Source organism: Artemia sp. Qi Xiang Cuo, chromosome 17 (assembly GCF_049724085.1).
Source record: "Artemia sp. Qi Xiang Cuo chromosome 17, ASM4972408v1, whole genome shotgun sequence".
In the NCBI taxonomy this organism is placed as follows: domain Eukaryota; kingdom Metazoa; phylum Arthropoda; class Branchiopoda; order Anostraca; family Artemiidae; genus Artemia; species Artemia sp. Qi Xiang Cuo.
In genome coordinates, this window is record NC_142810.1 from 43830163 (window position 1) to 43854230 (window position 24068).

Below are 24068 nucleotides of genomic sequence, written 5' to 3' on the forward strand. Positions count from 1 at the left end.
ACAATTCTTGTTTATATAGCCTAGGCTGCCGACCACTTTATAGTTCCCCACTTGTGTTCTACAATAGCAAACAGCAAATGCTGACATTTTAGCCCACACTGGGAATTTTGTCCAAGGGCTGGAGAAAAGAGTAGTACCACTATAAATTTAAACCTTTCAGGAACGAATCCAGGGTCGGAAATTAACTTGGAAGGTATTGCAGTATAAGCCTAGAATTCCGGCTGTTGAGTAGGAAACATGCTAAGAAAACCAGTTCTACTGACGAATATACAGAATAGGCTAATTGTAGTTAATCTATTTTTATCTGGTGTTTTGCTTGCTATCTTGGGCTCTTCTGTTGGGTGGGGCCAAACTTAGTGCTTACCTTGCATTGACTGACCAATCTTTAAATGTCCTGTGTGATGCCTGGCCAGAATACAGATGCTCAGGTAATTTTCATAGTAATTCCAGGATGATCCAAATTGTGTGTCCAGGTCTTTCTTATTGTTTGATTAGCCAACTTTATAGTTTGGATCAGGGAGTTCAATTGTTCCTTCATTATTTGTCCGTTGTTATTTCATGATGTATTTGGGCTTGCCTTTAGCTTGCTATGGGCAGTGTTTCCACTTATCTTTTCAAACAATCTGTAAAATCCCGACAATTTTCGGGAGAAAATAATATCTGTAGTTCTTTTTGACATCATGGTACAGGGATGTTTTCTAATGCCTTGGTTTTCTCTGAATCAGGGGTGCTGCCGGGAATCTGCCGTGAAGTAGGTTATGGAGGTAGCATTGAAAATGCGTTTTTCTCTATGGAATGCCCTCCATTGTTTCTTGCGGCTTGGAGTATTACCCTGAGTTTTGTTTAATGTTTATTATGGTTATAACCATGGGCGTAGGCAGCATATTGTCTAGGGGGGGGGGGCAGTTGATAGTGTGATGGAGTTTTATCAATTGCTTTTTCCAAACCATCTGCTTTTTCAGCCATATCTAATGTAAATTTGAAGGTTTAGGGGGGGGCAGCTGCCACTCTGCTCCCCCCTCTCCCTACGCCCATGGTAATAACCACTGCCTGCTATACCATCCACAATCAGCCCACCATCTAGTCCCTCTTGTGCTGACATGCTGACATCAGTCCAAAAGAGTATTGCTTCCATTCGTACTGGATGTGCATGGTGTTGATTGTTGTCATCTCTGAGGAGGGTTTGTCCAACTCCATAAACCAGTACCTGCTTTGGATATGGATCTACAAGAATTTCCTGGCACCTTTGTACTTTGCTTCTACTTTGTCTAATAAGGGTCAGATGAGGTCAGATGGCTCTCGCGCCGTTGAGGCTGCAAGTCATTCTATCCTAGTTTAACTTGTTCAGTGCCTTGAAATACTCCTCCCTTTGCGATGAAAGTGGTATTAATCAAAACTGTATTAATAGTGCTATTCTTTGTGACTGAGGCTGCTGCTGAAAACTGGATTGATCAATGCAAAAAAGGTACTTTCATTTCTTTTGCTGGTTTGGCGCCATCTGTCATAGCCACACTCGTCACACTAAGAATTTATAAAAATATAGATGACATTCCCTTCGTTCGCAAGCGAACAAGAAGAGGACGCAGAGGTGGCAGAAAGAAATTTAAGATTGACGTGTTAGTCACCTACAGACGATTGGCCAGCCAAAAGCCTAAGCGTGAGAGTTGTTTAGTCTCAATCCCGCGCGTGAGCCTACCGCCCCGGCTGATCCCTGACAACAATGCTCCTACCAATGATTTCGGGTCTGATTGTCCTCCAGTATTATCGCCGCAGGTTCTCTCTTGTAAACACCAACTTCCCAACTTCCTTCTGAGCAATGTCCGCTCACTAACGACTAAAGTAGATGAGTTAGATGTCATTCTACGTCAGAATAATATCCATATCGCCGCAATTACCGAAACATGGCAGCTCGATGAAACAAGTGGAAGGATAGCTGGTTACAAGGCTTTCTTGAACACTAGAACAAACAGGATTGGCGGAGGTGTTGCCCTATATGTTCGCGATGATATCCCCTGCAAATATTTAGATAACTTCAATAACCCTAACCATGAAGCGATCTGGGCATTATGCAAGCCAAAAAATTTACCACGAGTTGTCTCTTGCATCATTATTGCAAGTATCTACTATCCTGAAAGTGCCAAGAACAGACGGCTGTTGGTATCCTACCTTCAGTCTACGTTAGACACATTACGTCAGCGGTATAGCCGCCCGGGCTTCATATGAGCTGGTGACTTCAACCAAACAAAGAAACAATGGCTTGCTAATATGCTGGGTATGTCACAAGTGGTCAAGATACCCACCCATGTGACCGGGAGTACCCTTGACCTTATTCTTACAAACCTTGCTCCATATTACAAAGACATGTCTTCGAACGGGCCATTGGGCAAATCGGACCATCACACTCTGCTGATGAAGGCAAAAAGTGAAATCAGGAAGCTTAAGAAAATAAAAGTACTCCAGAGACCTATTACAAAGTCTGCTATTAATACGCATGGAATGTGGGTTGGTACTCACTGCTTCAGCAAAGTATACAATGAAAGCGATGTCAACAGGAAAGCAGAAATATTTCAGTCCCTACTCTATGAGAAATACTTAGAAGTTTTCCCGGAAAAGCAATTTGTCGTGAGCGAATCTGACAAGCCCTGGATCACTCCAAAAATAAAACAGCTGATTCGCAAAAAAACCTCTGTAAGGCAGTCAAGTGGTGACGCAACGTCGTTACGATTATTAAGAAACAAAATCGTTAGCCTTTGTCGCGAGGCAAGAAAGTCCTTCGGAAAATCCCTTTTGGACCCTGAAATACAAAAGGATCCCCGTAAATGGCACCGTCTAGTGAGGCAGATTGCTGGAAAAACAGTATCATCCAGTATCCGTATTCTGAACGATGATGGGTCACTCGTGAGTGCAAATGACGTCAACAATTACTTTACTGACATTTGTACATCCTTTCCTGCCCCAACTAACACTGAAATAGAGAATCTACTGTCAATATGCCCTGACGAAGGTGAAATCGAAATAGTTGAGTATCAAGTTTTCAATGAGCTGAACAAGTTGTGTCCATCCAGTAGCTCTTTTCCTGAAGAGCTACCTATAAGGTTAATACGAGAGTTCTCTCTTTTCCTTGCCAAGCCACTTGGACACATCATCAGCGAATGTTTCGCCCAGTCAACTTTCCCGTCGTGCTGGAAACGCGCATTTGTGCGTGTTATACCGAAGACTAAAACACCCAAATCTTGCAACGAGTTACGACCGATATCAATCACATCTACCTTTGCAAAAGTCACCGAGTTATTCATCCTGCGTGAATTGCTCAAGCAAACGCGGGAAAACATAGACCGTTACCAGTATGGCGGCCTCAAAGGTTGCAATACCTCGATATACCTCGAGCGCCTAGTTGACATTATCTTTAAGTGGCTTGACAAGGGCAGTACCTTCATTGACCTAGCTCTCGCCGATTTCAGGAAGGCATTTGACCTGATTTGTCATCTTACGGCAGCAAAAAATATGCGAGCAATGGGCGCACAGAAGCGGTCTCTTGCATTAGTGATGAGCTTCCTTCAGGACAGAATGCAGTGTGTATTTCCATTGTTTGAAGGTGACTTGATCTCATACTGGTCTAAACTTACCTGTGGAGCCCCTCAGGGTCCAAGACTTGCTGGTTTCATATTTATCTCCCTCATCAACTTCCTCCTTCAGAATTTCGAAGAGCGACTCAAATTCGTCGACGATTTATCATTTGTCCTCAAATACCTCGTGAGAGAAGGTGTAATCGAACGTCAGTTCAGCGAGACCCTTCTGGCATCCTTCTCTGAGGACTGTGAACGTTACAAGTTGACACTGAATGCAGATAAATCAACGATCCTCAGGTTTTGCCCCTTAAAACGTGATCTGGAATTCCCGCAAGTCCCTTTCCCTATTGTTCAATCTGCAAAAATCCTCGGAGTCACATTATCGATGGACTGCACATTCACTGAACACATGGAGAAGGTTATTAAGGCTGGCAATGCATCACTTCAGACCCTAGTCCTGATGCGCAGGTTTGGCTGCGACACTCAAAGCCTAAAAAATGCCTATATTACGTATGTGAGACCTCTACTCGAATATGCCGTCGCTGTCTGGGGACCTTTTGTCCAGAGCATCCACTACCTTTGCGATGACCTTGAATCTTTGCAGAAACGAGCTGTTAACATAATCGTTGGTAACAGAAGTGACGACTACAACAAACTCTTGCAAGAACTGAACCTTGAATCTCTCAGCGACAGACGATTATCACTGATCATGTCCCTCGGCAAGTCACTGTTATCTTCGCCCCATCACAGACTGATCCTCCCACCTGATGCTCCTGTTAACCAAAGAACCAGATCCCAGTCGAAGCTACAACCCCCTGTCTGCAGGACCAACCGCTACAAAAACACGTTTGTCCCCTTTTTCGTTGAAGCATACAACAAGACTTAGTTTTATTTGAATTCACGTGTTAGTGTTTTTATAGTGTTATTTGTATTTTTTTTTTTTTCTTCTCATATTGTTGTAAAGACGACATAAATTAGCCATGGCTACGCTGTTCGATCTTAATAAACCTATTTCTATGTCTATGTCTAAGGGTATACGGAAATGTAGTCTCTTGATAACTTTGTTTAAGTCAGCATGGTCAAAATAAGTCCTGAGTGTCAGGGGTGTCCTGAGGCTCATTTTCTGGGGGGGGGTTGTGATCTTCGTAAATTTTACCGAATCGCCACATGATTTATGCCGAATTTTCTGCAGAAATCAAGAATTTTGCTCATTTTTGGCCGATTTTGCAAAATTTCTGTCTTTCTGCCTACCGAATCCCCCAAAAGATGGGGAGCGCACCCCCACCTCGGGACGCCCCTGCTGAGTGTCACGCCTGACTTCCTTGTCATGACCACAGGATTCACACACAGTGGTAGTTTGGTCACTTTATCCATGACACCAAGTGACTCCAGCCAGTCTAGGTCTATTTTTGCTTGCTTGAAAGGCAAATGGAACTTGGTTTGGTGGCTGTAGAGTAGGCATTGTGCCCTCTTCAAGACCAATCTTGCAGTTTCCAGGCAATATCCATATACCCTCAAATACCTCACTGAATTCATTTAACAGGTTTTGGACATCTAGGCTGGTAGGGGCCAGATTTTTGAGGATAGATGCTCTATCAGTACAAACCATATAGAAGTTTTTATAGTCTGGGGGATTTGGTTCTTGTACAGAACTTTTGGGGTGACCATCCCTTGTACCTTTTTAGCTGTTCCTCTAGAGTGGTTGGTCTACACATCAACATTTGGCAGCAGTGCTGGCTTTCTTGCCAATTTATTAAAGTTTTTAAGGGCAATCTGTTGGCCTTAGCACCAGTGTCTTTCTTGATCTCCTATTGACTATCTTGCTCTGCTAGTTATATCAGTGCATAAGGCTTTTCCACTTTTTTTTTCACTGGAGATGAACTCAGTCATGGATTCCATCCCTTCTTCTACCTTGCTTCTTGTTTCAAGCCATGTACTACCTTGCTATTGCACATCTTGGCAAAGTGGTTCATTTTCCTGTAATTGCTGCAGTGCTTTCCTTTTGTTGGGTACTTGTGGCCTCACAAGTACCCTGCTTGTGGACTTTGAAGACCAATCAATCTTAAACTGGTTGATCTTTTAGAGTGTCAAATTCATATTCCTCTGCAAGTACTTTCAACTGGGCAACATAGGGCTCTATAGTCTTTTCCTCTGCTTGGTTTCATTGGTGAAAGCTATATCTGGCATAGATAGGGTTTGCACTTGGCTGAATATACTTTTTATTTAATCCAGGTATGCTTTTGGCTTGTTTTGTGTCAGTTAGGGAAGATTTAACTGTGTCTGATTTTCCACTTAGTGGACTGGGAATATAACTTCATAATGCCTCCTGAATATCCTCTTACAGTAATGAACTGTAATTAAGGAGCAACTCGGTTCAATAGTATTTGAAACTCAAAGAAATGGAGTTTTGATAACAATCGATACATACAAAAATTTGCTTTTTATACTAATTCCAAATATATAAAATTCATTAAGTTATATGTTACTCATCAAAGGCTACAAGCCAGAGAAAATTTGCTTGATTTTTGAACGGGGGGGGGGGCAACGCCCCCAAGAAGTCAAGGAACAAATAAACTTTCACCTACCATCAATTTCAGCATATATGAGAACCCTACTTATGTGGTTTCAAGCTCTTATCTACAAAAATGTTGATTTTTTTTATATATATTTTTTTACCAGAATGAACATCATAGAAAGGCCTATGTATTTTTCTTCAGTGTGATTGTATTGAATCAGTGGTCCTAGAATATTGGGAGAGGGCTCATTCAAACCAAATTCAAATGTTCTAGGGCTGTATTTAAGTACCCAAAAATATTGGAGAGTAGCTAGCCCACCTCCCACACCCCTTTTTCCCGAAGATATCCAATCAAAATTTCGAGATAGCCATTTGATTCAGAATAGTTGAAATGTCCAATAACTATATCCTTGCGGATGAAAAGACCCCCACAGCCCCTGGGGAAATGGCTGTAAGCTATGAAATCTGTCAATTTTCACATGTAGCATTTGTTGTTAGGAAATATGGCGAAATTTTCTGGGGGGGGGGAAGGCCCACAGTGCGAAAATTTTTCATAAGGAGGAGATTTTCCAGGGGGAAATTTCCAGGGAAAATTCTACATAGGGAAAGGGAAATGTATTTCCTGGTGTGATTTGAAAAACGGCCAGAAATTAAATAAAAAAACAACAACTTTTTCAACTGAAAGTTAGGAGCAATATCAAAAGTTAAAACAAACGGAAATTAATACATATATGATTCCTCAAACCTTGCTCTATTTGCTAAAGTTTGATTTTTGTCACAGTTCTTTAAGAAAGACTGCTCAAACACGAGTTCCTTTGAATTTGGATGAGAAGTATTCTTAAAGAACGTCAACACTTTAGTGTTAAGATTGAGTTATAAGGAAAAGGTAGTCCCCCTAATATACGAAATAATTTTATTTGTTTTAAGTTTTAATGTTACTTCTTACTTTAAGTTGAAAATCCTTTTTTTTTTATTAGTAAAAATTAGGACTTGGTACTGACAAGATGGCCGGTTCCTTCTTATAAGGAAAGATTTTGTTGTTGGATGGATACTTGATTACAACGTGAAGGTTTCTGTTTTTGAATCCCCCCCCCCCCCAGAGAAAAAAGAAGAAAAACAGAAAATGTTTTTAGGAGGCACTTTTTAAAAGGTGATTGTATCAAATCAGTGGTCATGAAAAAAGTGCTCTCTCAATCTGAATTTTAAATTTACTAGTGCCTTGTTTAAGTAGCAAAACAATTGCACCTCCGTAAAATATAGTTTTCACCATTTTTTGCTATAGTCTATACCACCAGTTTAGGCCTAAGCTTGGTAAAAATGTTTTAATCTAGAAAGAGTAGCCTAACATTTAAGGGGTTTTTTTGCTAACAGTGTTACCTAACAAAAATTTGTTTGGATGGCGGAAACAGAATTGTTAGCTAACAGAAATAGTTAGCTCACAATTCGCAGAAACAAGATATTGCGCAGGAATAATTCTTATAGAAAAAAATATTACTATTAATGCCAGCAAGTGAAACAAAGGCACAAAACATTTTATTAATTGGCAAATACATTGAATTTAGGTGAAAATTAAAACACCAGTGCTTAAGCTTTCCTAAAGTAACTGTTTAGTGCATTTACATAAATTATCCCGTGTATGGAGGAAGTGGATTAACTTACTAAAAAATATAATTTGATTGCTTATGTGAAATCGTTAGATTTTTGATCATATCAAATTGCTATGACTACGTGGCAATGTCTTCTTTTTTCTGTTTTTTAAACTGAAGAATTGATTTTTTTTTTCAATGAGATGAACAGAAAAGACATTTATAAAACAATAGAAAGTGAAAGGAAGAAAACTAAGAAATAGTAGCATTCCTCGATTCTTTATCAATATTGTAAACATAAAAAGTACCCATCCTGCTTATTTCGAATATTCCGCTTTAAATTCCCCAACAATTTCCTTCAACAAGTATTTGATCTGTTAGAGAAATCCTCTAACAATGTTAGCTAACAATTTTTAGTTGGACGGTGGAAAAACGATTGTGGAGAAAAATATTAGCTAACAGTTTCTGTTGGACGGCGGAAAAACCCCTTTAAACAATCAGAAATAACCCTTAAAATAAGATTTGCTACTTTACCTGTAATCTTTATGCTTAAGTTTCTTGTGCTTTTTGATAGAAATGTGTTAGAATGCAATAAATATAGCTGGTTATTGTTTGTAGGTATTTTACAATATTACATTTGAAAACATCTGAGCTGAAATTTTTTCTATGCAGCCTAAAGTAAACACAGGTAAATGAAGACATCAACTCTTGAAGAATTATGATGAAAGAGGTTAGAACTCTCTCATATTTAAATCAAAATATATTTGTTTTTAAGTATTAGCGTGTCTTTACGTTTGTGTTAAAAACTTTTTTCTTTAAACTTGATTTATTACTAGAAGCTAGTTTATTTCAAAGAAAATTGAGGGGAGAAGCTATTTCTCCATACGTGCAAAGTAGGGAAAGGGGAGATTTTCCAGAAGGACCCTCCTTCAGCAGAAGCATCCTGATTTTTGTATTAGGGTCGTGATCTGTGGGCATCTTCTCAGGCTCCCTACACTCACACAAAATTCTGATATTTGTCTTTATACCATAAAAGCTGTTATGATATTGAACTGTATAATCATAAAAATATTAAGCTATACTTTTAACTTGCTTGTCTTTTTTATCAATAGAAGCTATATCATAGTATCTGATAATTTTCTCCCTTTTTAGGAAACCATGGGGAATCAAAGTAGTTCACTGTCAGAAGATGACAAGAGTGAATTAGACAAGAAAAGAATTAAAGATGAGGCAATGAACAAAGAAACACTAGATATGTTAGACAAAATCCCAAATCTCATGACATCTAAGCTACCATCAGATGAACAAAAGGGGGGCCCAGATGACTGCAGTTCAGAGTGTTCAAGCAAGCATCAGTTGGATAATTTGCACCAGCTTGCAAAGGTCTGAAATATTATATGTTATTGGTGTAAATTTTCACACAGATAAGCTAGGCCTTTTCCTTAATGACAAGATTATGAGATTGGTGCAATATTTCAATTGCTACTTCTTTACATTCAAAACAAAATATTTGGAAAATTGCTTAAGCTATTTTTGTTTGTCGGGCATTGTGATATCAATAGAGGTACTTGTATGATAAACCCCCCACCGCTCAAGTTGTTCATTCGTTGACGCATTATAGAACTGTTTTTTTTTTTTTTGTTAGTTTCTTTGAGCTTAGCGTGAGACAAGACAAAGAGAAGTGACAGAATAGATGGAAAATATATAATTTGGCCTTTTCCTTGAATAACAGCATTTTGAGATTGGTGCAATATTTCAATTCTAAAACTTATAGGTTATTTTATTACTTCCATTTACATTTAATTGCTACTTCTTTAAATTCAAAGCAAAACATTTGGGATATTCATTTAGCTATTATCACTTGTCAGGTATTGTGATAGCAATATATTATATTTGGTAGAAAAAAGCTATCAAGTAAACCTGATGTTGGACAAACGGTCAAATTATAATGCTCAAATTGAAAGGATTTGTCTCACTCTTTTTTAGTGACTTGGAAAGTGAGAGATTTTTCTAACAGATCCTTATCCATTGGTTGTTTTGAGGTGTGCTTATTTTGGTGAATGCAAAAAATCAAACATTTTGTTGTAACACACTGTTTGATGATAAGGGACTTAGGCCAACAGTAACCAAAACTAAAAACAGAATTTTGATAACAGTTGATACAGCAAAAGAATTTTTTTATGCTAATACCAAATATTTAAAATTCGTTAAGTATAATGTTACCCATCGAAAGCTACTAGCCTGAGAAAGTTTGCCTGATTTCCGGAAAAGGGGAGAAAGACCACCGAAAAGGCAAGTGATCTTAGTGAAAATAAAATCGTCAGATTCAGCATATCAGAGAATCCTACTGTAGAGGTTTTGAGCTCCTATCTACAATAATGTGGAATTTTTTTTTTTTTTTCCTAGGGGTCATTGTATCAAACCAATAGTCCTAGAAGATCTAGAGAGGGCTCATTCAAACATAAATTAAAAGTTGCATTGCCCGTTTTGATTGACCAAAAACATTGCACCACGAAAAAGTCTCGTTTTCTACCATTATGTGGCACCAAACCGTGGTTTTGACACAAAAAAAGACCAAGTTGCTATCAATTAAAAATTGTGAGATAGCCAATTGATTCAAACGCATCAAAAACTTTATAGCCTACTTAGCTTCCCAGTTGTAGAGGAAGTAACGCTGTACGGTGGTGTATATGTTCCTGGAAAGTCACGTTTACACAAGATAAAAGGTTAATATGGATAGTTATCTTAATCCTTGATTTAAATAAGCTGATTCACTTTATTTTTCATGGAATTATGTTTAGTGACATATAATTGCACATCAACTGTAATGAAGGAGTGCTGGTGGGTTATTGTGTAGGAGGGAATAGAGGCAAATACCTAAAAGAGCTAATTTCAATGCCCAAACTGTCTAGCTCTCTCTTTGAGCTTTAAGATAAACACAGAAAGGGGTAGGGGGGGGGGGAGGAATTAACCTCTCATTGCCCTTTTTTAAGATTGAGCCTGAATAGTGCTGCTTTGGGGATGATACCCTTCTTATTGCAGAAAATGTTTGTAAAATTTACTTTAAAGCTTCTTTTAAGTAAACTGAGTTTTTACATCTTTCATAAAATTATATGTAAGTGCGCTTCAGCTATTTTGAAGGAGGGACTGTTGATTCTATTTTTGGTGGGGGGGGGGGCAAATGCTTCAAAGAGTTAATGCCAAATTAATGAAACTTTTAACGAAATTTTTAAATTTCGTCAAAAATTTTAACTCTTAAGCAGATAAACCAAAAAAGCAGGGCACTACCAATCCATTTACAATTATTGCTTTATACTATTTAGCAGCAAGAAATCTGCTCCCTCCTTAACTCCTTACTCTTTATGCTTAAATTTGACTTTTTGTCAAAATTCTTTAAAAACAACTGCTGAAATGCAATTGGATTAGGAAGCTTTTTTGAAGTACTAAAAACTTAAGGGTAATGAGGGAGGAGTTGAATAGGAGACAGCCCCCATCATATACGGAATAATTTCCTTTCGTCTTAAGCAGAGCCGTCCCTAGGGCTGGTGGTGCCTGGGGAAAATTTAATCATTGTGCCTCCATCTCGACTCAAATATAAGTAAAAAAAACAGAATCAAAGTGAAAAATCTGATCAAAGTGGATAGTTTGCAGCCGCGGTGCCCTCAGCCACGGCGTTCAGGGCATCTGACCCAGTCCCTCCCCCCACCCCAATTGAACGGCTCTGGTCTTAGTTTTAATGTTCCACCTTACTTTCAGTTGAAAAATTTGTTTTTTTTGTTTAATTGGAAGTAAAGGCTATCTTGCATAATGATGTCTGCTGCATAACAGGTTAGGCCCCATTACTCAACTCCTCAGCATAATTTTTACAAATTCGCTTATACTTAAATTTTCTAAGAGAAAAAAAATCTTACGAAATTTCGCTCTCCTGCAAGACTATGGAAATGGGAGATGCGCCATTTTCTTTTGTTCGTGACAATATGTGTCGTTTCGGCCAAGGGTATTCTTAGGATTTAGTTTGTTTTTTTCTTGGGGGGGGGATTAGCTAAAAGCTACTGGAAGTTCAAAAGCTTACGAATAATTTAGTATATTATTTTCAGAGTCTTCTTATCTTTGAGGATTTTTATGGAAGTTTATTGCTAAAATTTTTAGTATTACGCTACAAAAAAGAAGTCACCAATCCCTGGATCCACCCCTGGTCATTACAGGGGTTTCTTCACAACTGAAAAGGAATCCATAATTTTACTCTAAGGAAGTTTTAACTAATGCTGACTAGCACCTTCTACAAGGTTTTCTCGTGTCATATTTCATGCTCCTTGCATTTTCACGCTTATATTGCCTTAAGGGGTGCTGGCTTAAGTACCTTAAGCGAAAAAGGTACTTAAGTAAAAAAACAACTTAAATACCAACTTGAAAAGGCGTTCATCTTTTATTTTGGATTCTGGATATAAGTTTGAAGCTCAGATCTTTCTAGCTAATGCAAAAGTAAGTATTGCTGTATGTTGGTATTAGCTTATTAGCCATATCTTTAAAATAGATGCAGTGTGATAGAACACGTTTTTTAATTTCAAGTTTTAGGGGTGTTTTAAAAGCTCTAATATTCCAAGATGTCATGAGAAGAAGTGCAGATAAGGTACAAAGAATGTCAACTGATATGTTGGTTTGTGCTATGGCGATTTGTCTCTATATCCTGAATTCTTGCTGTAGTCAGCCAAAAAATTATAAACAGTCTGTAAACCCTGAGAGATCTCAGACTCTCAAAAATCCTGAACGAAACCTTGAAATCAGGCTTAATTTTGCAGAAGTGGAAGCGCTGCAAATGAGACAAGCAGTAGCTTTGGGCATGGATTAACCAAAGGAATGACGATTCCTGGCTACTTGTGATGGATAGATCTTATAAGGGCTTCTAGTAGGTCTAAAATATTTGCAAGGAAGTGATGTTTTGTTGATGTGAGGCACTTCAAATAAATATCAGAACATACAGCAAAAGAAGCAAGGTGACTACTGCTTGTAAAAGATTAAGTTTAAAAAAACTAAGGAATTGGGGGGGGGGCAGACCCCGGGGCTTCATCCTTAAGTACATGATTGCTCTCAGTCCAATTGTTAAAAAAAATCTAAATCTTGTTGTCTCCTTACCTCTCTCCCTACTGGGGTCCTTCTACTATGGTCCTTCTACGTCCTCTCTCCCTACTGGGGCCCTACAGGTCCTACTTTTATCCTATTACTGAATAAAAAACATTATTAAAAACATTATAAAAAACATATTACTGAATAAATAACTGAATAAACAGATATTAAAAGTGTTCTTTTTTTGTTTTTTGTTGTTGTTTTTTGGGGGGGGGGAGGTACCTAGGTTAGGTTAAGGTAGGTTACGTATTTAATATACGTAACCTTTTACTGAATAAAAAACACATCACTGTAATACAGTGATTTAATACGTGTTTCACCTAAATACATCAGTGTTTTCAGCCCTTGTCTACTGCTTGTAAGAGATTACACTTAAGATAATTAGGATTTTTTGTGGGGGGGGGGGGCAGGTCCTGAAGCCTTATCCTCAAATACATCACTTCTTTTAGTTCCACTGTTAAAAATCCTAAATCTTGTTGTCTTCCTACCTCTCTCCCTGCTGTAAATCCTTCTCTTTATCCTATCTCTGAACAAAAACACTTCATCATTAGTGAAAAAATGCATGCAGGTTTATCTATCTTATACATTTCAAGTTAAATTGCATGATCAGTTGTATTCAAAGTCTGTTTATTCCCCTGTTCATTTTTTTTCTAAGAGTGAGGAAATGAACCAAACAGTTCATGGTGATGAGTGTAAGTAAGAAGCAACTCCAATAGTATTTGCAAATTTAAAAAAATGGAAGTTTAAAGACAGTATACTCATAAAATTTAAATCCTAAACCTATAGTCAAAATTAGTTTGTCTAAAAAACGCTGCGCTTTCATTCTAAACAATTTAAAAAACTGAGAGAGAAAAGTTAGAAAATCTTTGTTTATTTGCCTAAAAAATCAGGAGTTTTGAAGCAAGAGATTCCAGTGTCATTTTTGTTGGAATTAGTGGTCCAAAATTGTGATATCGTTGGGTTCCAATTTTAAAATGACAGTGGGATTGATATAACATTATTGTCAGCCTGAAAAAATATATACCACAAATAAGAATCGGGAGACCCCTCCCCTCCTCTCTGTTTTTTGTCAAACCGTCTTAAATGTTTTAGTGTAATTTTTGCTTTACTGAAAACGATGTGTTTCGAACAGTGTGAGTTTTGTTTGCCAAGACATCAACAAAAAAAAGAATAAGATCACAATACTATTGAAGATTACAGGGGGGGGGGGGATATTTCAGGGAAAAAATAAATTTTTGGCTTTCAATTTGATATTACAAATTTAACACAACTTTTTATGTCAAAATTTTTAGTATTGATATTGATTAGCTAATCCTTGAAGCAATGTTAATGAATCAATAAATGATTACGTATTGATTTTCAATACATTTTAAAGGAAAATTAAGGTTGATTGGAGACAAAAATAACTTTCGGGTCCCGTTATCTCACCCCAACACTACCTAAAAGTTCCAACTAAAACCCCCAAGCTGTTTTCGAGATATTGCGAATATCTTATTCCAGTAGACTGAGTTAGAATGGTGTCTTTTGGTTTATCTTGGTGCTTATCTGTGAATGAATAGCACTATAAGTCCCATAGGAACTTATTCCAGTAGACTGAGTTAGAATGGTGTTATTTGGTTTATCTTGGAATGAATAGCACTATAAGTCCCATAGGAACTTATAGAGCAAAACCGCTTATATGAATCACATACGAGGGCTGTTCAGAAACTAGGGAACGTTTTGTTATAAAACAAAAACTAGGTGCAAGAAAAATATTTTATTATATATATCTGAAAGAGTGAGTAAAATGATGCTTTTCTACATAGTCACCAAACAAATTAAGGCACTTATCTAAGTGGTGGACAGGCTTCGAAATTCCTTCGTCATAGAAATCCGCCGCCTGCGATCTCAGCCACTCAGTGACGCACGCCCGGAGCTCGTCGTCGTCATCGTCATCAAAACGCTGTGTCGCTAGCCAGTTTTTCATCTTCGGGAACAAGTGGAAATCACTCGGTGCTAGGTCGGGACTCTAGGGTTGATGTGGGAAAATCTCCCATTTGAATGAGTCCCACGAATCCTCTCATCAACTTTGGCGAGAAGATCGTCTGTCACAATGCTCGGGCGTTCACTCCTTTAGTCATCATGCACGTTGGTTCGGCTATTTTTAAACCGGATACACCATTTTCGCACAGAACTTTCATTCACTACGTCGTTGCCATACACTTCGCACAGTTGCCGATGAATTTCTGTCGGTTTTTCTCTAACAAAAACTGTATTACGGACCGCACTACACAACTAGCGAGATTTGAAATTGCAGCGTACATTTTAAATTGGAATATAGGGAAAACGAGAAGTACCGAGATTTTCTCGTTCTCACGACTGGATGCCGATTGGAGCTACGAGCACGCGCACACCAAAACATACGTAATAGCCACACGCCTAGCGGCGTCAGACGGAAACGTTCCCTAGTTTCTGAATAGCCCTCGTATAAAGCTCTTTTAACTCCTCCCCTCCTAAAACCAAATTTTGATTCCTTTGCCCGTCTCCTTCCTTCCCCCAGTACTAACTGAAGGTTTCAATTCGATCCTCTAAGTCAGTGGTTCTCGGAGTGTTGTACGCGTACCCCTTGGGGGTACGCGGCCGGCCAACAACAAAAAATGAAACAACCCTTTAACTCTAGAATTTTATTTATATTTTTGCAATAGTTTACTTAGTACCGGTAACTGAGAAGGGGTACCTAAAATCTATTATGGGTAAAAAGGGTACAGTGGCTAAATAAGTTTGAGAACCACTGCTCTAAGTTATTCCCGAGTTTTGCAAATAATATTTTAAACTCAGGAGCACAGAAAATCTTTTGGTTTACTCAGATATGAGTGTTGCTTCAGCAGTATATCCTTGAGAGACTCTGCGGAATCATGGGCTAGCGAACAATCCTTTAAGAGTTCAAAGCTGCTTGAATAATCAAAAGCTAACATGCCCGCCTTTTCTGATAAAATTTATTTGCGAACAGGGTGTTATTTACATAATTTAGGGCCATTTTCCTGGAGCTTCTAGGATGATGTCGACCCTGGAAGCATCTTAAATACTAATAACCGATGAATAATTATATTTCTGTGTATATATATATTTATTTTCTTCTTTTTTTCTTGTAAATTGTATGTAATTTTTTCTATCATTTTCCGGCGTGAAGAAAACGATCCCTCCCAACCCCCTTCATTTTTTTCATAGGTTCTCTGCTGAATAAAATTAGAGATCTCTGTTGGTTGAAAGCCTTGAGCATAAGTATGAGGAGTTTCGAAACGTGTATTGTCTGTTTATACATCAGTTGATTCTGATCTTTTGGAAAAGATATTCCTGTTTGACAGCTGTTAAGTGGCCCTCAGATTTTTAATTGTTTTGCATCAAATACTACGGGCTGTTACAGAAAAATTACAATAATCATTTGTATACCATAGGATCGTGCCTCGCTTGGTGATTAATAAAGTTATTAGTAATAATTTAATTGTTTTCCGGTGTGAAAAAATGGGTTGCTAAGGGATAGAATTTTCCAATTCTGATGTAATTTTTGTCTTATCGGATTTGAATTAATAGGAAACAGCCTTTAAATCTAGAAATATTGGAGAAATTTAAATTCGAGACCCCCCCCCCCTTATTTCCCTGAAAAAGGGGTATTTCTGCATTGCCGATTTTGGATATGCTATTGAGCTAATTTTTTGAACATTTTGGTACCAAAAACATTTATACTGCTCAAATGCCGGGTCAAAACCATATTTTTACTGGACTAGATAAGTATTTGTTGTTATGTATTGCGGATTACATCCTGGGAAGCTAATATTAGGCGACTAAGTCTTACAAGGGATGCTCGAACGCACTCAAGATAACAATATAGATTGTACTTAGAGTCGTCTGATTTTAATGAAACTAGGGTGTTCATGATAGCAAAGAAAAGGTAATATGTTTTACTTTACACTCGGCCCCTTATTAAGACATTCTGTATACTGTATCTTGTTTAGTACCTTTTTTATCAGATTGAGGGACTTTTTTTTGGGGGGGGGGGGCCCAGATTTTTGAGAGTATTTTGCCCCTTCTTGTTAAAATTGTCATATAAAATTGTTTTCTTGTACTATTGCCCTCTTTCTCTGTCGAGAAAAATTCTACGTAATTACCTGACCAGCTCATAATGCGCATGTATTTCTATGAATTATTTATAAACATTTATCCTGGCTTGCTACATTTTGTGTTCTGATATCCATATACTTATTCATGTACAATTTTCTGATTATAGGCCATGGCTTTGAAATCGCACAAAATGAAGAAATGTGAAGGGATATGTCAAGACATATTTAAGGTGGGTACTTGTTTCATTTTTAAGGGATGAAGTTGTACCTTCTGTGCTAAAGTTTAAGGATGCGACAAGAGATGCATCTAGTGTTTTTCTATGGAAGAAAAACAAAAGGTATATCTATTAAAGCCTTGCTTAGTATTGTTATGAATGAATCATGCACAAGACCCGTCCAATATGAAAACAAAGAGAAACAGACGTAACTCCTTTTATCATAGTAGACAAAGGTATCATTCATGCTTATGCAGGGGTATAAGATTTTTTTTTTCCTAATGTGACGGGGTGTTGGAAAACTCGCTAAGTACATTCTAGGCCATCATTTGCGGGGGCTTTTTTTTTTATCACATGTCTGTGTTCTTCCTTTTTCGCAATCTGCTTGAAGTGGATCAGTTTCAGTTTCATTTATCTTTATTTAAAAACAAAATACATAACTTACATAACATTCCTGCCAGGAAAGCACAAAAAAATATTCTTGCTTGGGCAGGACATTAGCTAAGAGTAATTAAAAACAAACAGAAACAGCAAATTGACTAAATATATCAAGAAGAAAAAAAAGAGAAAAGTAAACGAGTAAATAAATCAACCTATGGTTTCAACTTTAAAGGTAAAAAAAGAAGAAGAGAGAGAAAGCAATAGGGAACGAGAAAAATGGGGAGAATAAATAAACCTGGAGGAGGATAGCACTAAAACACTTTTTATGTAATGACCAGTTACTGGTCACATAAAGAATATATGACTGTGTGAATTCCGTCTGTCTCAGGGGAGTGAGATCAAAAAGTCTGGACAAAAGATCTAATTAAAAAAGAAACTCTTTTCGTAGTGAGTACTTTTTGAACTAGGTCACACGAATGTCGTATGTCGTAAGTGTGCAAATCTTGACTTAATGTAAACAAATTTTGAAATGAAGATGGAAGGAGGTTATTGAAATTCTTGAAACAAAAATTTGCAATCTGGAAATCTTAATTCTTGTATCCATCAAATATTTTGGTAAATTTGATATGAAGACTGATGTCATCCGTGTGTTGAATAGGAGATATAATTTAAACTACCTTATTTTGGATGATTTGAACTCTTTTATAAGAAGAAATTAAGTTACTTGCCCATATGGAGTACCCGTAAGACAAATGGGGATGAAAAATAGATTGATAATCATTTTCAAGATTTTGTTAGGGGAATGAAAAGTATGACGACGGATGACTCCTAGGAATCTTGAAAGTTTATTGCCTACAAATTTTGCATGGTCTTTCCACGAAACATTCCCATCAACTACAAATCCAAGATATCTACAGTTTTAACTCTATTTATAATATTATTAGCTACTTTTAATTTTAGATCAGTTTGAATTAACGATATTCAAGAAAATACTACATAATCTGTGTTGCTGTAGTTCAGTGTTAAATAGTTCAAATCAGCACATGAGACAAATTCAGTGAGAGCTGTTTCCATTTTTGTAAACAAAGAAGGTAGATTTTCATATGCAACAAAAAGAAGTGTATCGTCTTCAAAAAGTATTATGCTGGCTTCAGACAAATAATGTTTTACTTGGTCAACATAAATAAGAAAATGTAGAGTTCTCAGTATTGACCTTTGTGGCACTCCATAAGGTACAGAAGGGCACCCAGATGTTAGGTTTACGTTATAAAGATCTCGAGCTTTATTGTTAGAATAGGAGGGAAACCATTTAGAGGTATGTTATCTGTCGCTATTGATTTGAGAATCTGAAGTAATGTGTCATGATCAATAATATCAAATGCCTTTTTAATGTCTGGTAATAATGCTGCCGGTACTAGGCCATTATCAAATGCATCATTCACCCAATCAACCAATTTTAAAATGGCAAGATCCGTTGAAAGACCTTTCCGAAAACCAAACTGCGTTTTGCAAAGTATATCCTGCTCCTGGAGGTGATTATATATTCTTTTTTGAACCACTTTCTCATAAAAGCCAGAATGGATATTTGCCGGTAATTGCTTGGCTCATTTTTTGACTTTCCTCAATGAAGGGGTAATACACGTGCCACTTTAAGCCTTTCTGGGAAAGTTTCTTTATGAAATGAGAAATTTATTAAGTGAGCTAAAATAGAAAAGATAATTTTTAGTTGTTGTATCATTTTTTAATGAAACATCATCAATCTTACAAGTTTGTAGTTTCATTTTCGTGACTATTTTATCTATTTCATATTCGTCACGCTACATAAACAGTAATTCAGAAGTTACATTTCGAGGTGGGAGTTTGGGAGTTAATGATCTTTTATCAGCTTATTGGCACAGTTTTCAACCTTCCTCTGAAAAATTCTTGCATAAATTTTCCGCAATTTCTATTGAATCATTAACAATTTAATCACCAAAATTCATCTTTTTTATTTGCTCTTTTTTCTCTTTTTTATGGCCCAGTACTTCATTAATTTTTGGTCAGGTTTTTCTTCATATTTCCTTTGATTTGATAAAATTCCCTTTCATAATATAATTTTTCAGAATACCTTTTTATATTATTCAGTCTAATGCGGGATTCTTTGAAAATCTGGAGTTTATGGTCCGTGGGGTCTTTTAGATAATCTTTATACAAATTATTCTTCATTTTCATAGAAGCAAGGATACCAGTCCTCGTCCATTCCTTCCTTGGAATATTTTTTTTTTTTTTTAACCTGTTTTAATGGACAACGCTTATCAAACTCCGTAAGAAAAGTATGCAGAAACAAATTATAAGCCTCATTTGCACACTTACTTTTAAAAATATCCGGAAGATCAACATGGTCTAAATTTTCAGCTAGTTTTCTTAAACTATATCTCGATATTTAAGCTTATTTTTTGGTGGATTTTTTGGTGGCCTGATATTTAAAATGTCAAGTTTGCCAATCAACATAAGTTGGTCTGATCCGTTATTAATAAGAACGTCAGCCGAACAATCTTTTAAATAATTGGCCATCAACAAAAATATTGTCTATAGAGTTGCCGAAGACTGCGTTATTCTCGTGGGAATTGATACTAAAGGGTATAAACAAGACGACAACATTATGTTGAGGAAATCAACACGGCCATCTGAATTCAACAGATCAATATTAAAATCACCCATTATAAATTTCTTTTTATTTTCTCTTGTAACTTTAGACAAAACACTTTCAAAAGCTTCTATGGAATTATTATCTGAAAATGATGGTACTTTATATACTATTCCCATTATCAAATTTTCCGGTCTTGACGACCTTGTTTCAATAAACAGAGTTTCAACTTTACCTTCAAGCCAGAGCGAAAGGTCATCTCTTAGATTATAGTCCATATCACTTCTAATCAAAGTCGTTAATCTTCCTCTCTCCATAAGAGAAGGACTTTATTATTCAGCTGTACACCCAGGAACAGAAAAATCCATTATATTTAATTTCACAGCATTTAAAAAGTTTCATATAGGCCTATAAGCACAGGTTGGTACTTAGCGAATTTCGTTACTGACAGGAGTGAACATTTCGCTGATCGAAACTCTTTACAGTTCTAAAAAAGTAAAGAATCACCTTTGCTAGAATCCCATTGAGAAAGATGCCCAAGTTCAACGTATGCACTATGTTTTGTACATTTTGCCATCTTTGTCCATCTTTCCATTCGGATCCATCAAATTAAATGTCTGCAAACACATCATCCTCAACTATCCTGTTGTCTTCGTAATTTTCTAAATGATCATGAAACCCTAACATGAACTTACCGTACACAGTAAGGAGTAAGAAAAAAAAATATAAAGAGGAAAACAAAACAATAAGAGATATGAACATGAAGGCAGAAAAGGATATAAAGAAGAGAGAAAAGAAAATGAAAAACCTGAACAAAATAGGCCCGAATAAATGCAAACATTAAGCTGAGGGTCCTTGACTGGTAATATCATTAGCAGTTCGGATTTTTCCTGCTTAACAAAAATCGTTCCTTCTATGGACCTTGCGTTCTTTGAACCGAGTTTATTGCGAGCCAAATCAAGCAACTGCTTCCTCTTTCTAGTTAAGTACTCCGACACAAATATACCTGTTTTCGCTAGGTTCGATTTAGCTAGAAAAACGGATTTTGCAACTCCTGGTTACGAAATACAACGCTAACGGGAGACATATTAGAACTGTTCCTACTAGATGAAAATTGGAACCGACGAATGTTCAGTATCTGTGAATTTGCAATATCCGGTAGTGCCATTTTGTCTCCGATAATTTCTTTTACTGCCGTCTCAACACTGGCTCCTTAACATTGCTTTAAACCACTGAAAATAAGCGTATCCAATCTCGTTTTTTGGTCCATATCATCCATTCTCAGTTCAATCGCTTAAATTCTGTCCTCCAGTGATCCAATTTAGTTTTTGCGCCTAGATAACATTTTTTCAAAAGAGCTGTACTTAGTCGAGTATTCAAGCAGGATCGCATCGTGAATTTTGGAAACTGTGTCTTCTGCACCTGCAACAGCTTCGATGAAGTTTTCTTGCAATGATTCGAGCTGATACATTTTAGCCTTTATAACTGTATGCATGCCTTAACAAAAAACGACGAAGTGTGTTCCGATATTCTTTTGAACTATGTCCACGATTCGAACGGGACATTTCGGATAGCCTTGGAATTTTGCTAATGCCTGTCCTCTAATTTCAAGTCCTCCCGGCATCTTAGGAAATAGGGAAAAATGTTACCTTGTTACTACCTTTCTTATTTATAAACGTGCCGGCATTCTTCTGTTTCTCAATAAATTCAGCTGCACTCCAATTCTTAATCTTTGCAAGCGAAAACTGGTTTCATTAGTTAACAAAACAAACAAATCCAGTCTTTTTCGCACAATTTCACTACAAATCCTTTGTTTACTTAGTACAAAGTCACACAGAGGTAGATTGGTATTCGTGCGAGTAACGTTGTTAATTGCAATTCAATTTTTACAGTTCATAATAGTTTACCCTTGTTAAAAAATAATCCGATTATTTTGGCTTATGTTCACGCTTCAAGAACGAGGTAATATCCAGAAAAAAGGTTGTTTTTTGTTGTCAGCCCAAAACCCATGGGTTTATACGTTTTAAAATATTTATGTATACCTCTATGTTCGTATGTTTAAACTTGTTTATATGCACTTATCCAAGTGAGTTAAAAATCCAGATCCAAATGAGTTAGAAAGTTAGACAGGTTCACGTAGTCAATCTTTGTTCACTGATTGTATTTACAGAGGTGTAGTTACCTCAGAAGCATTGAGAGAGACGAGCATGGACGGGAACGAATGATCTCATGATTTTATCAAACGTGCCAAAACTAATTTTATGCTCTAATTAAAAGGATTGTCTTGATCCAACAATAAGCTGTATTATATTGTATAAAATAAATTTTACCAAATATTTATAAGTGTAAACCCAGGGCCCTTGTGGCCATATTTTTTCTGAAATCTTGCAATTTTTTTGACAATTTCTTAAAACTTGACAATTTCTTTTCTTCCAAACTTAGAAGCTGCAAATCCTAAATCTTGCTTTGTTGGAGCTTCTTTTTGTGTTTTATTCAAATAGAAAATTCAAGTTAGTAAAAAGGAAACAGCAATATGTGAAGGTTCTATCATTTTTTGTCAAAGTTAGTCTTTTAGTTTTCATCTTTTTCATTATGTTCCGAACCAAAAGTTCCCCCTCTATACAATGTTTGATCATAATTCCACAAAAAATAAAATATATTGACGGCTAAACCCCCTCATAGGCATTAAATTATTTTTCAAGGCTAAATTAAATCCAAAAGCGATTTTCGTCAGAGCCGAACTTGGTTGTGATAATTCAAAAGGTGGCATTTGCTGAAGTTTCGAAATACAGAATTACAACTCACTTACTTGAGGTAATTGTAATCAGAGGCAATACTGGGGGGGGGGGTTAGCCTTCTAAGATTTTTGCCCCCCCTCCCCCACTCCTCCTAGATTTTGAAAGTGCTTTTTTGGTATTTTTGTCGAGAAGTGTTTTTTTTTTTTCTTTTTTTAAAAACATTGAAAAAACAAAAAAAATGTCCCCACAATAGATTTGAAAAATGAATTTTGGCCCCCAACCTATCCTCCTCTCCGCGCTAATCGTAATGCATTTATTGGCCCATTTTGTTTTCCATTATCTTATTTAATTTTAGTTGGCTATTATATTTCACTTATCTAGTTATTATTTTGTTACAATATTTAGGTATATTTAACTTTCCTAAAAGGTATTATGTCGTTTTTTCTCACTTGATGGTTCACTTACAAGACATTTTGTCCATGGTTGCCACTCCTATTTTTATATTGCCTAATCAGAAATATTACTAAATAAGCACGTAAATCACTAGATAATTGAAGAAAATCACTAAATCAACCAAAAAATCAATACAATCTAGTGATTTTTAATTTCGCCGGGTCGCAACCCTGATTGTGTCACACCCAACAGCAATATACACCATACATTCTTTTCATCCATTAGGGGTGTACTAATGAACCACTTACCTAAATATTTTTAATTTGCCTTTATTCAAGTTCACCGATCTGAGTGATGACAAAGAAAATGTAAAATACATGAGTCAAAGGAACGCCGGGTCAAAGTAACGCACTTTAAAGTAAGGAAGACAATTAAGTTGAATTCAAAGACTCAGGGTCTTGCATATGAGGCTTTCAAATTAACTAATTTCACACGCCAATAAAAATTTCATAACCGATAAGATAAACCATGCAGAAAACACCTTAATTTATTAATGTGCCTGTGTTTAGTTTTTCTGGGTTCGAGACTACTGGACTATGGACCACTCAAATACTTTAATAATTCCAGTAATTAGCTGCGTTTTTTTTCGAAGTTCCGTGTTTCATGGTTCATGTTCCAAGTTTCATGTTCTAGCCCAAAAACGCAGTTTTTGTCGCTTTCGTGTTCTCTGTGCATGTTCCTGGTTGAACGTCTAAAAACGCATTTTAGGAAAAGTGGCAAAATATTCAAAACTGTGGAAACATGTGGAAAAATTCTGAGCTTTT

The 24068-nt window shown here is 36.7% G+C and overlaps 1 protein-coding gene across 5 annotated transcripts in view; it reads left to right on the forward strand.

Moving 5' to 3' along the window:
• The window catches only part of LOC148942232 (uncharacterized), an 82780-nt gene that overhangs the window by 15789 nt on the left and 42923 nt on the right, over positions 1-24068 (forward strand). For 4 of the 5 annotated variants that reach the window (XM_089103751.1, XM_089103753.1, XM_089103754.1 and 1 more), the window contains exons 2-3: positions 8823-9053; positions 17059-17121. In XM_089103751.1, coding sequence (XP_088959877.1) covers positions 8829-9053; positions 17059-17121 — 288 coding nt within the window. In that variant the 5' untranslated portion in view covers positions 8823-8828. Of the gene's footprint in view, positions 1-8270; positions 8401-8822; positions 9054-17058; positions 17122-24068 lie in introns of those variants that run through there. The other variant, XM_089103750.1, reaches the window with a different exon arrangement.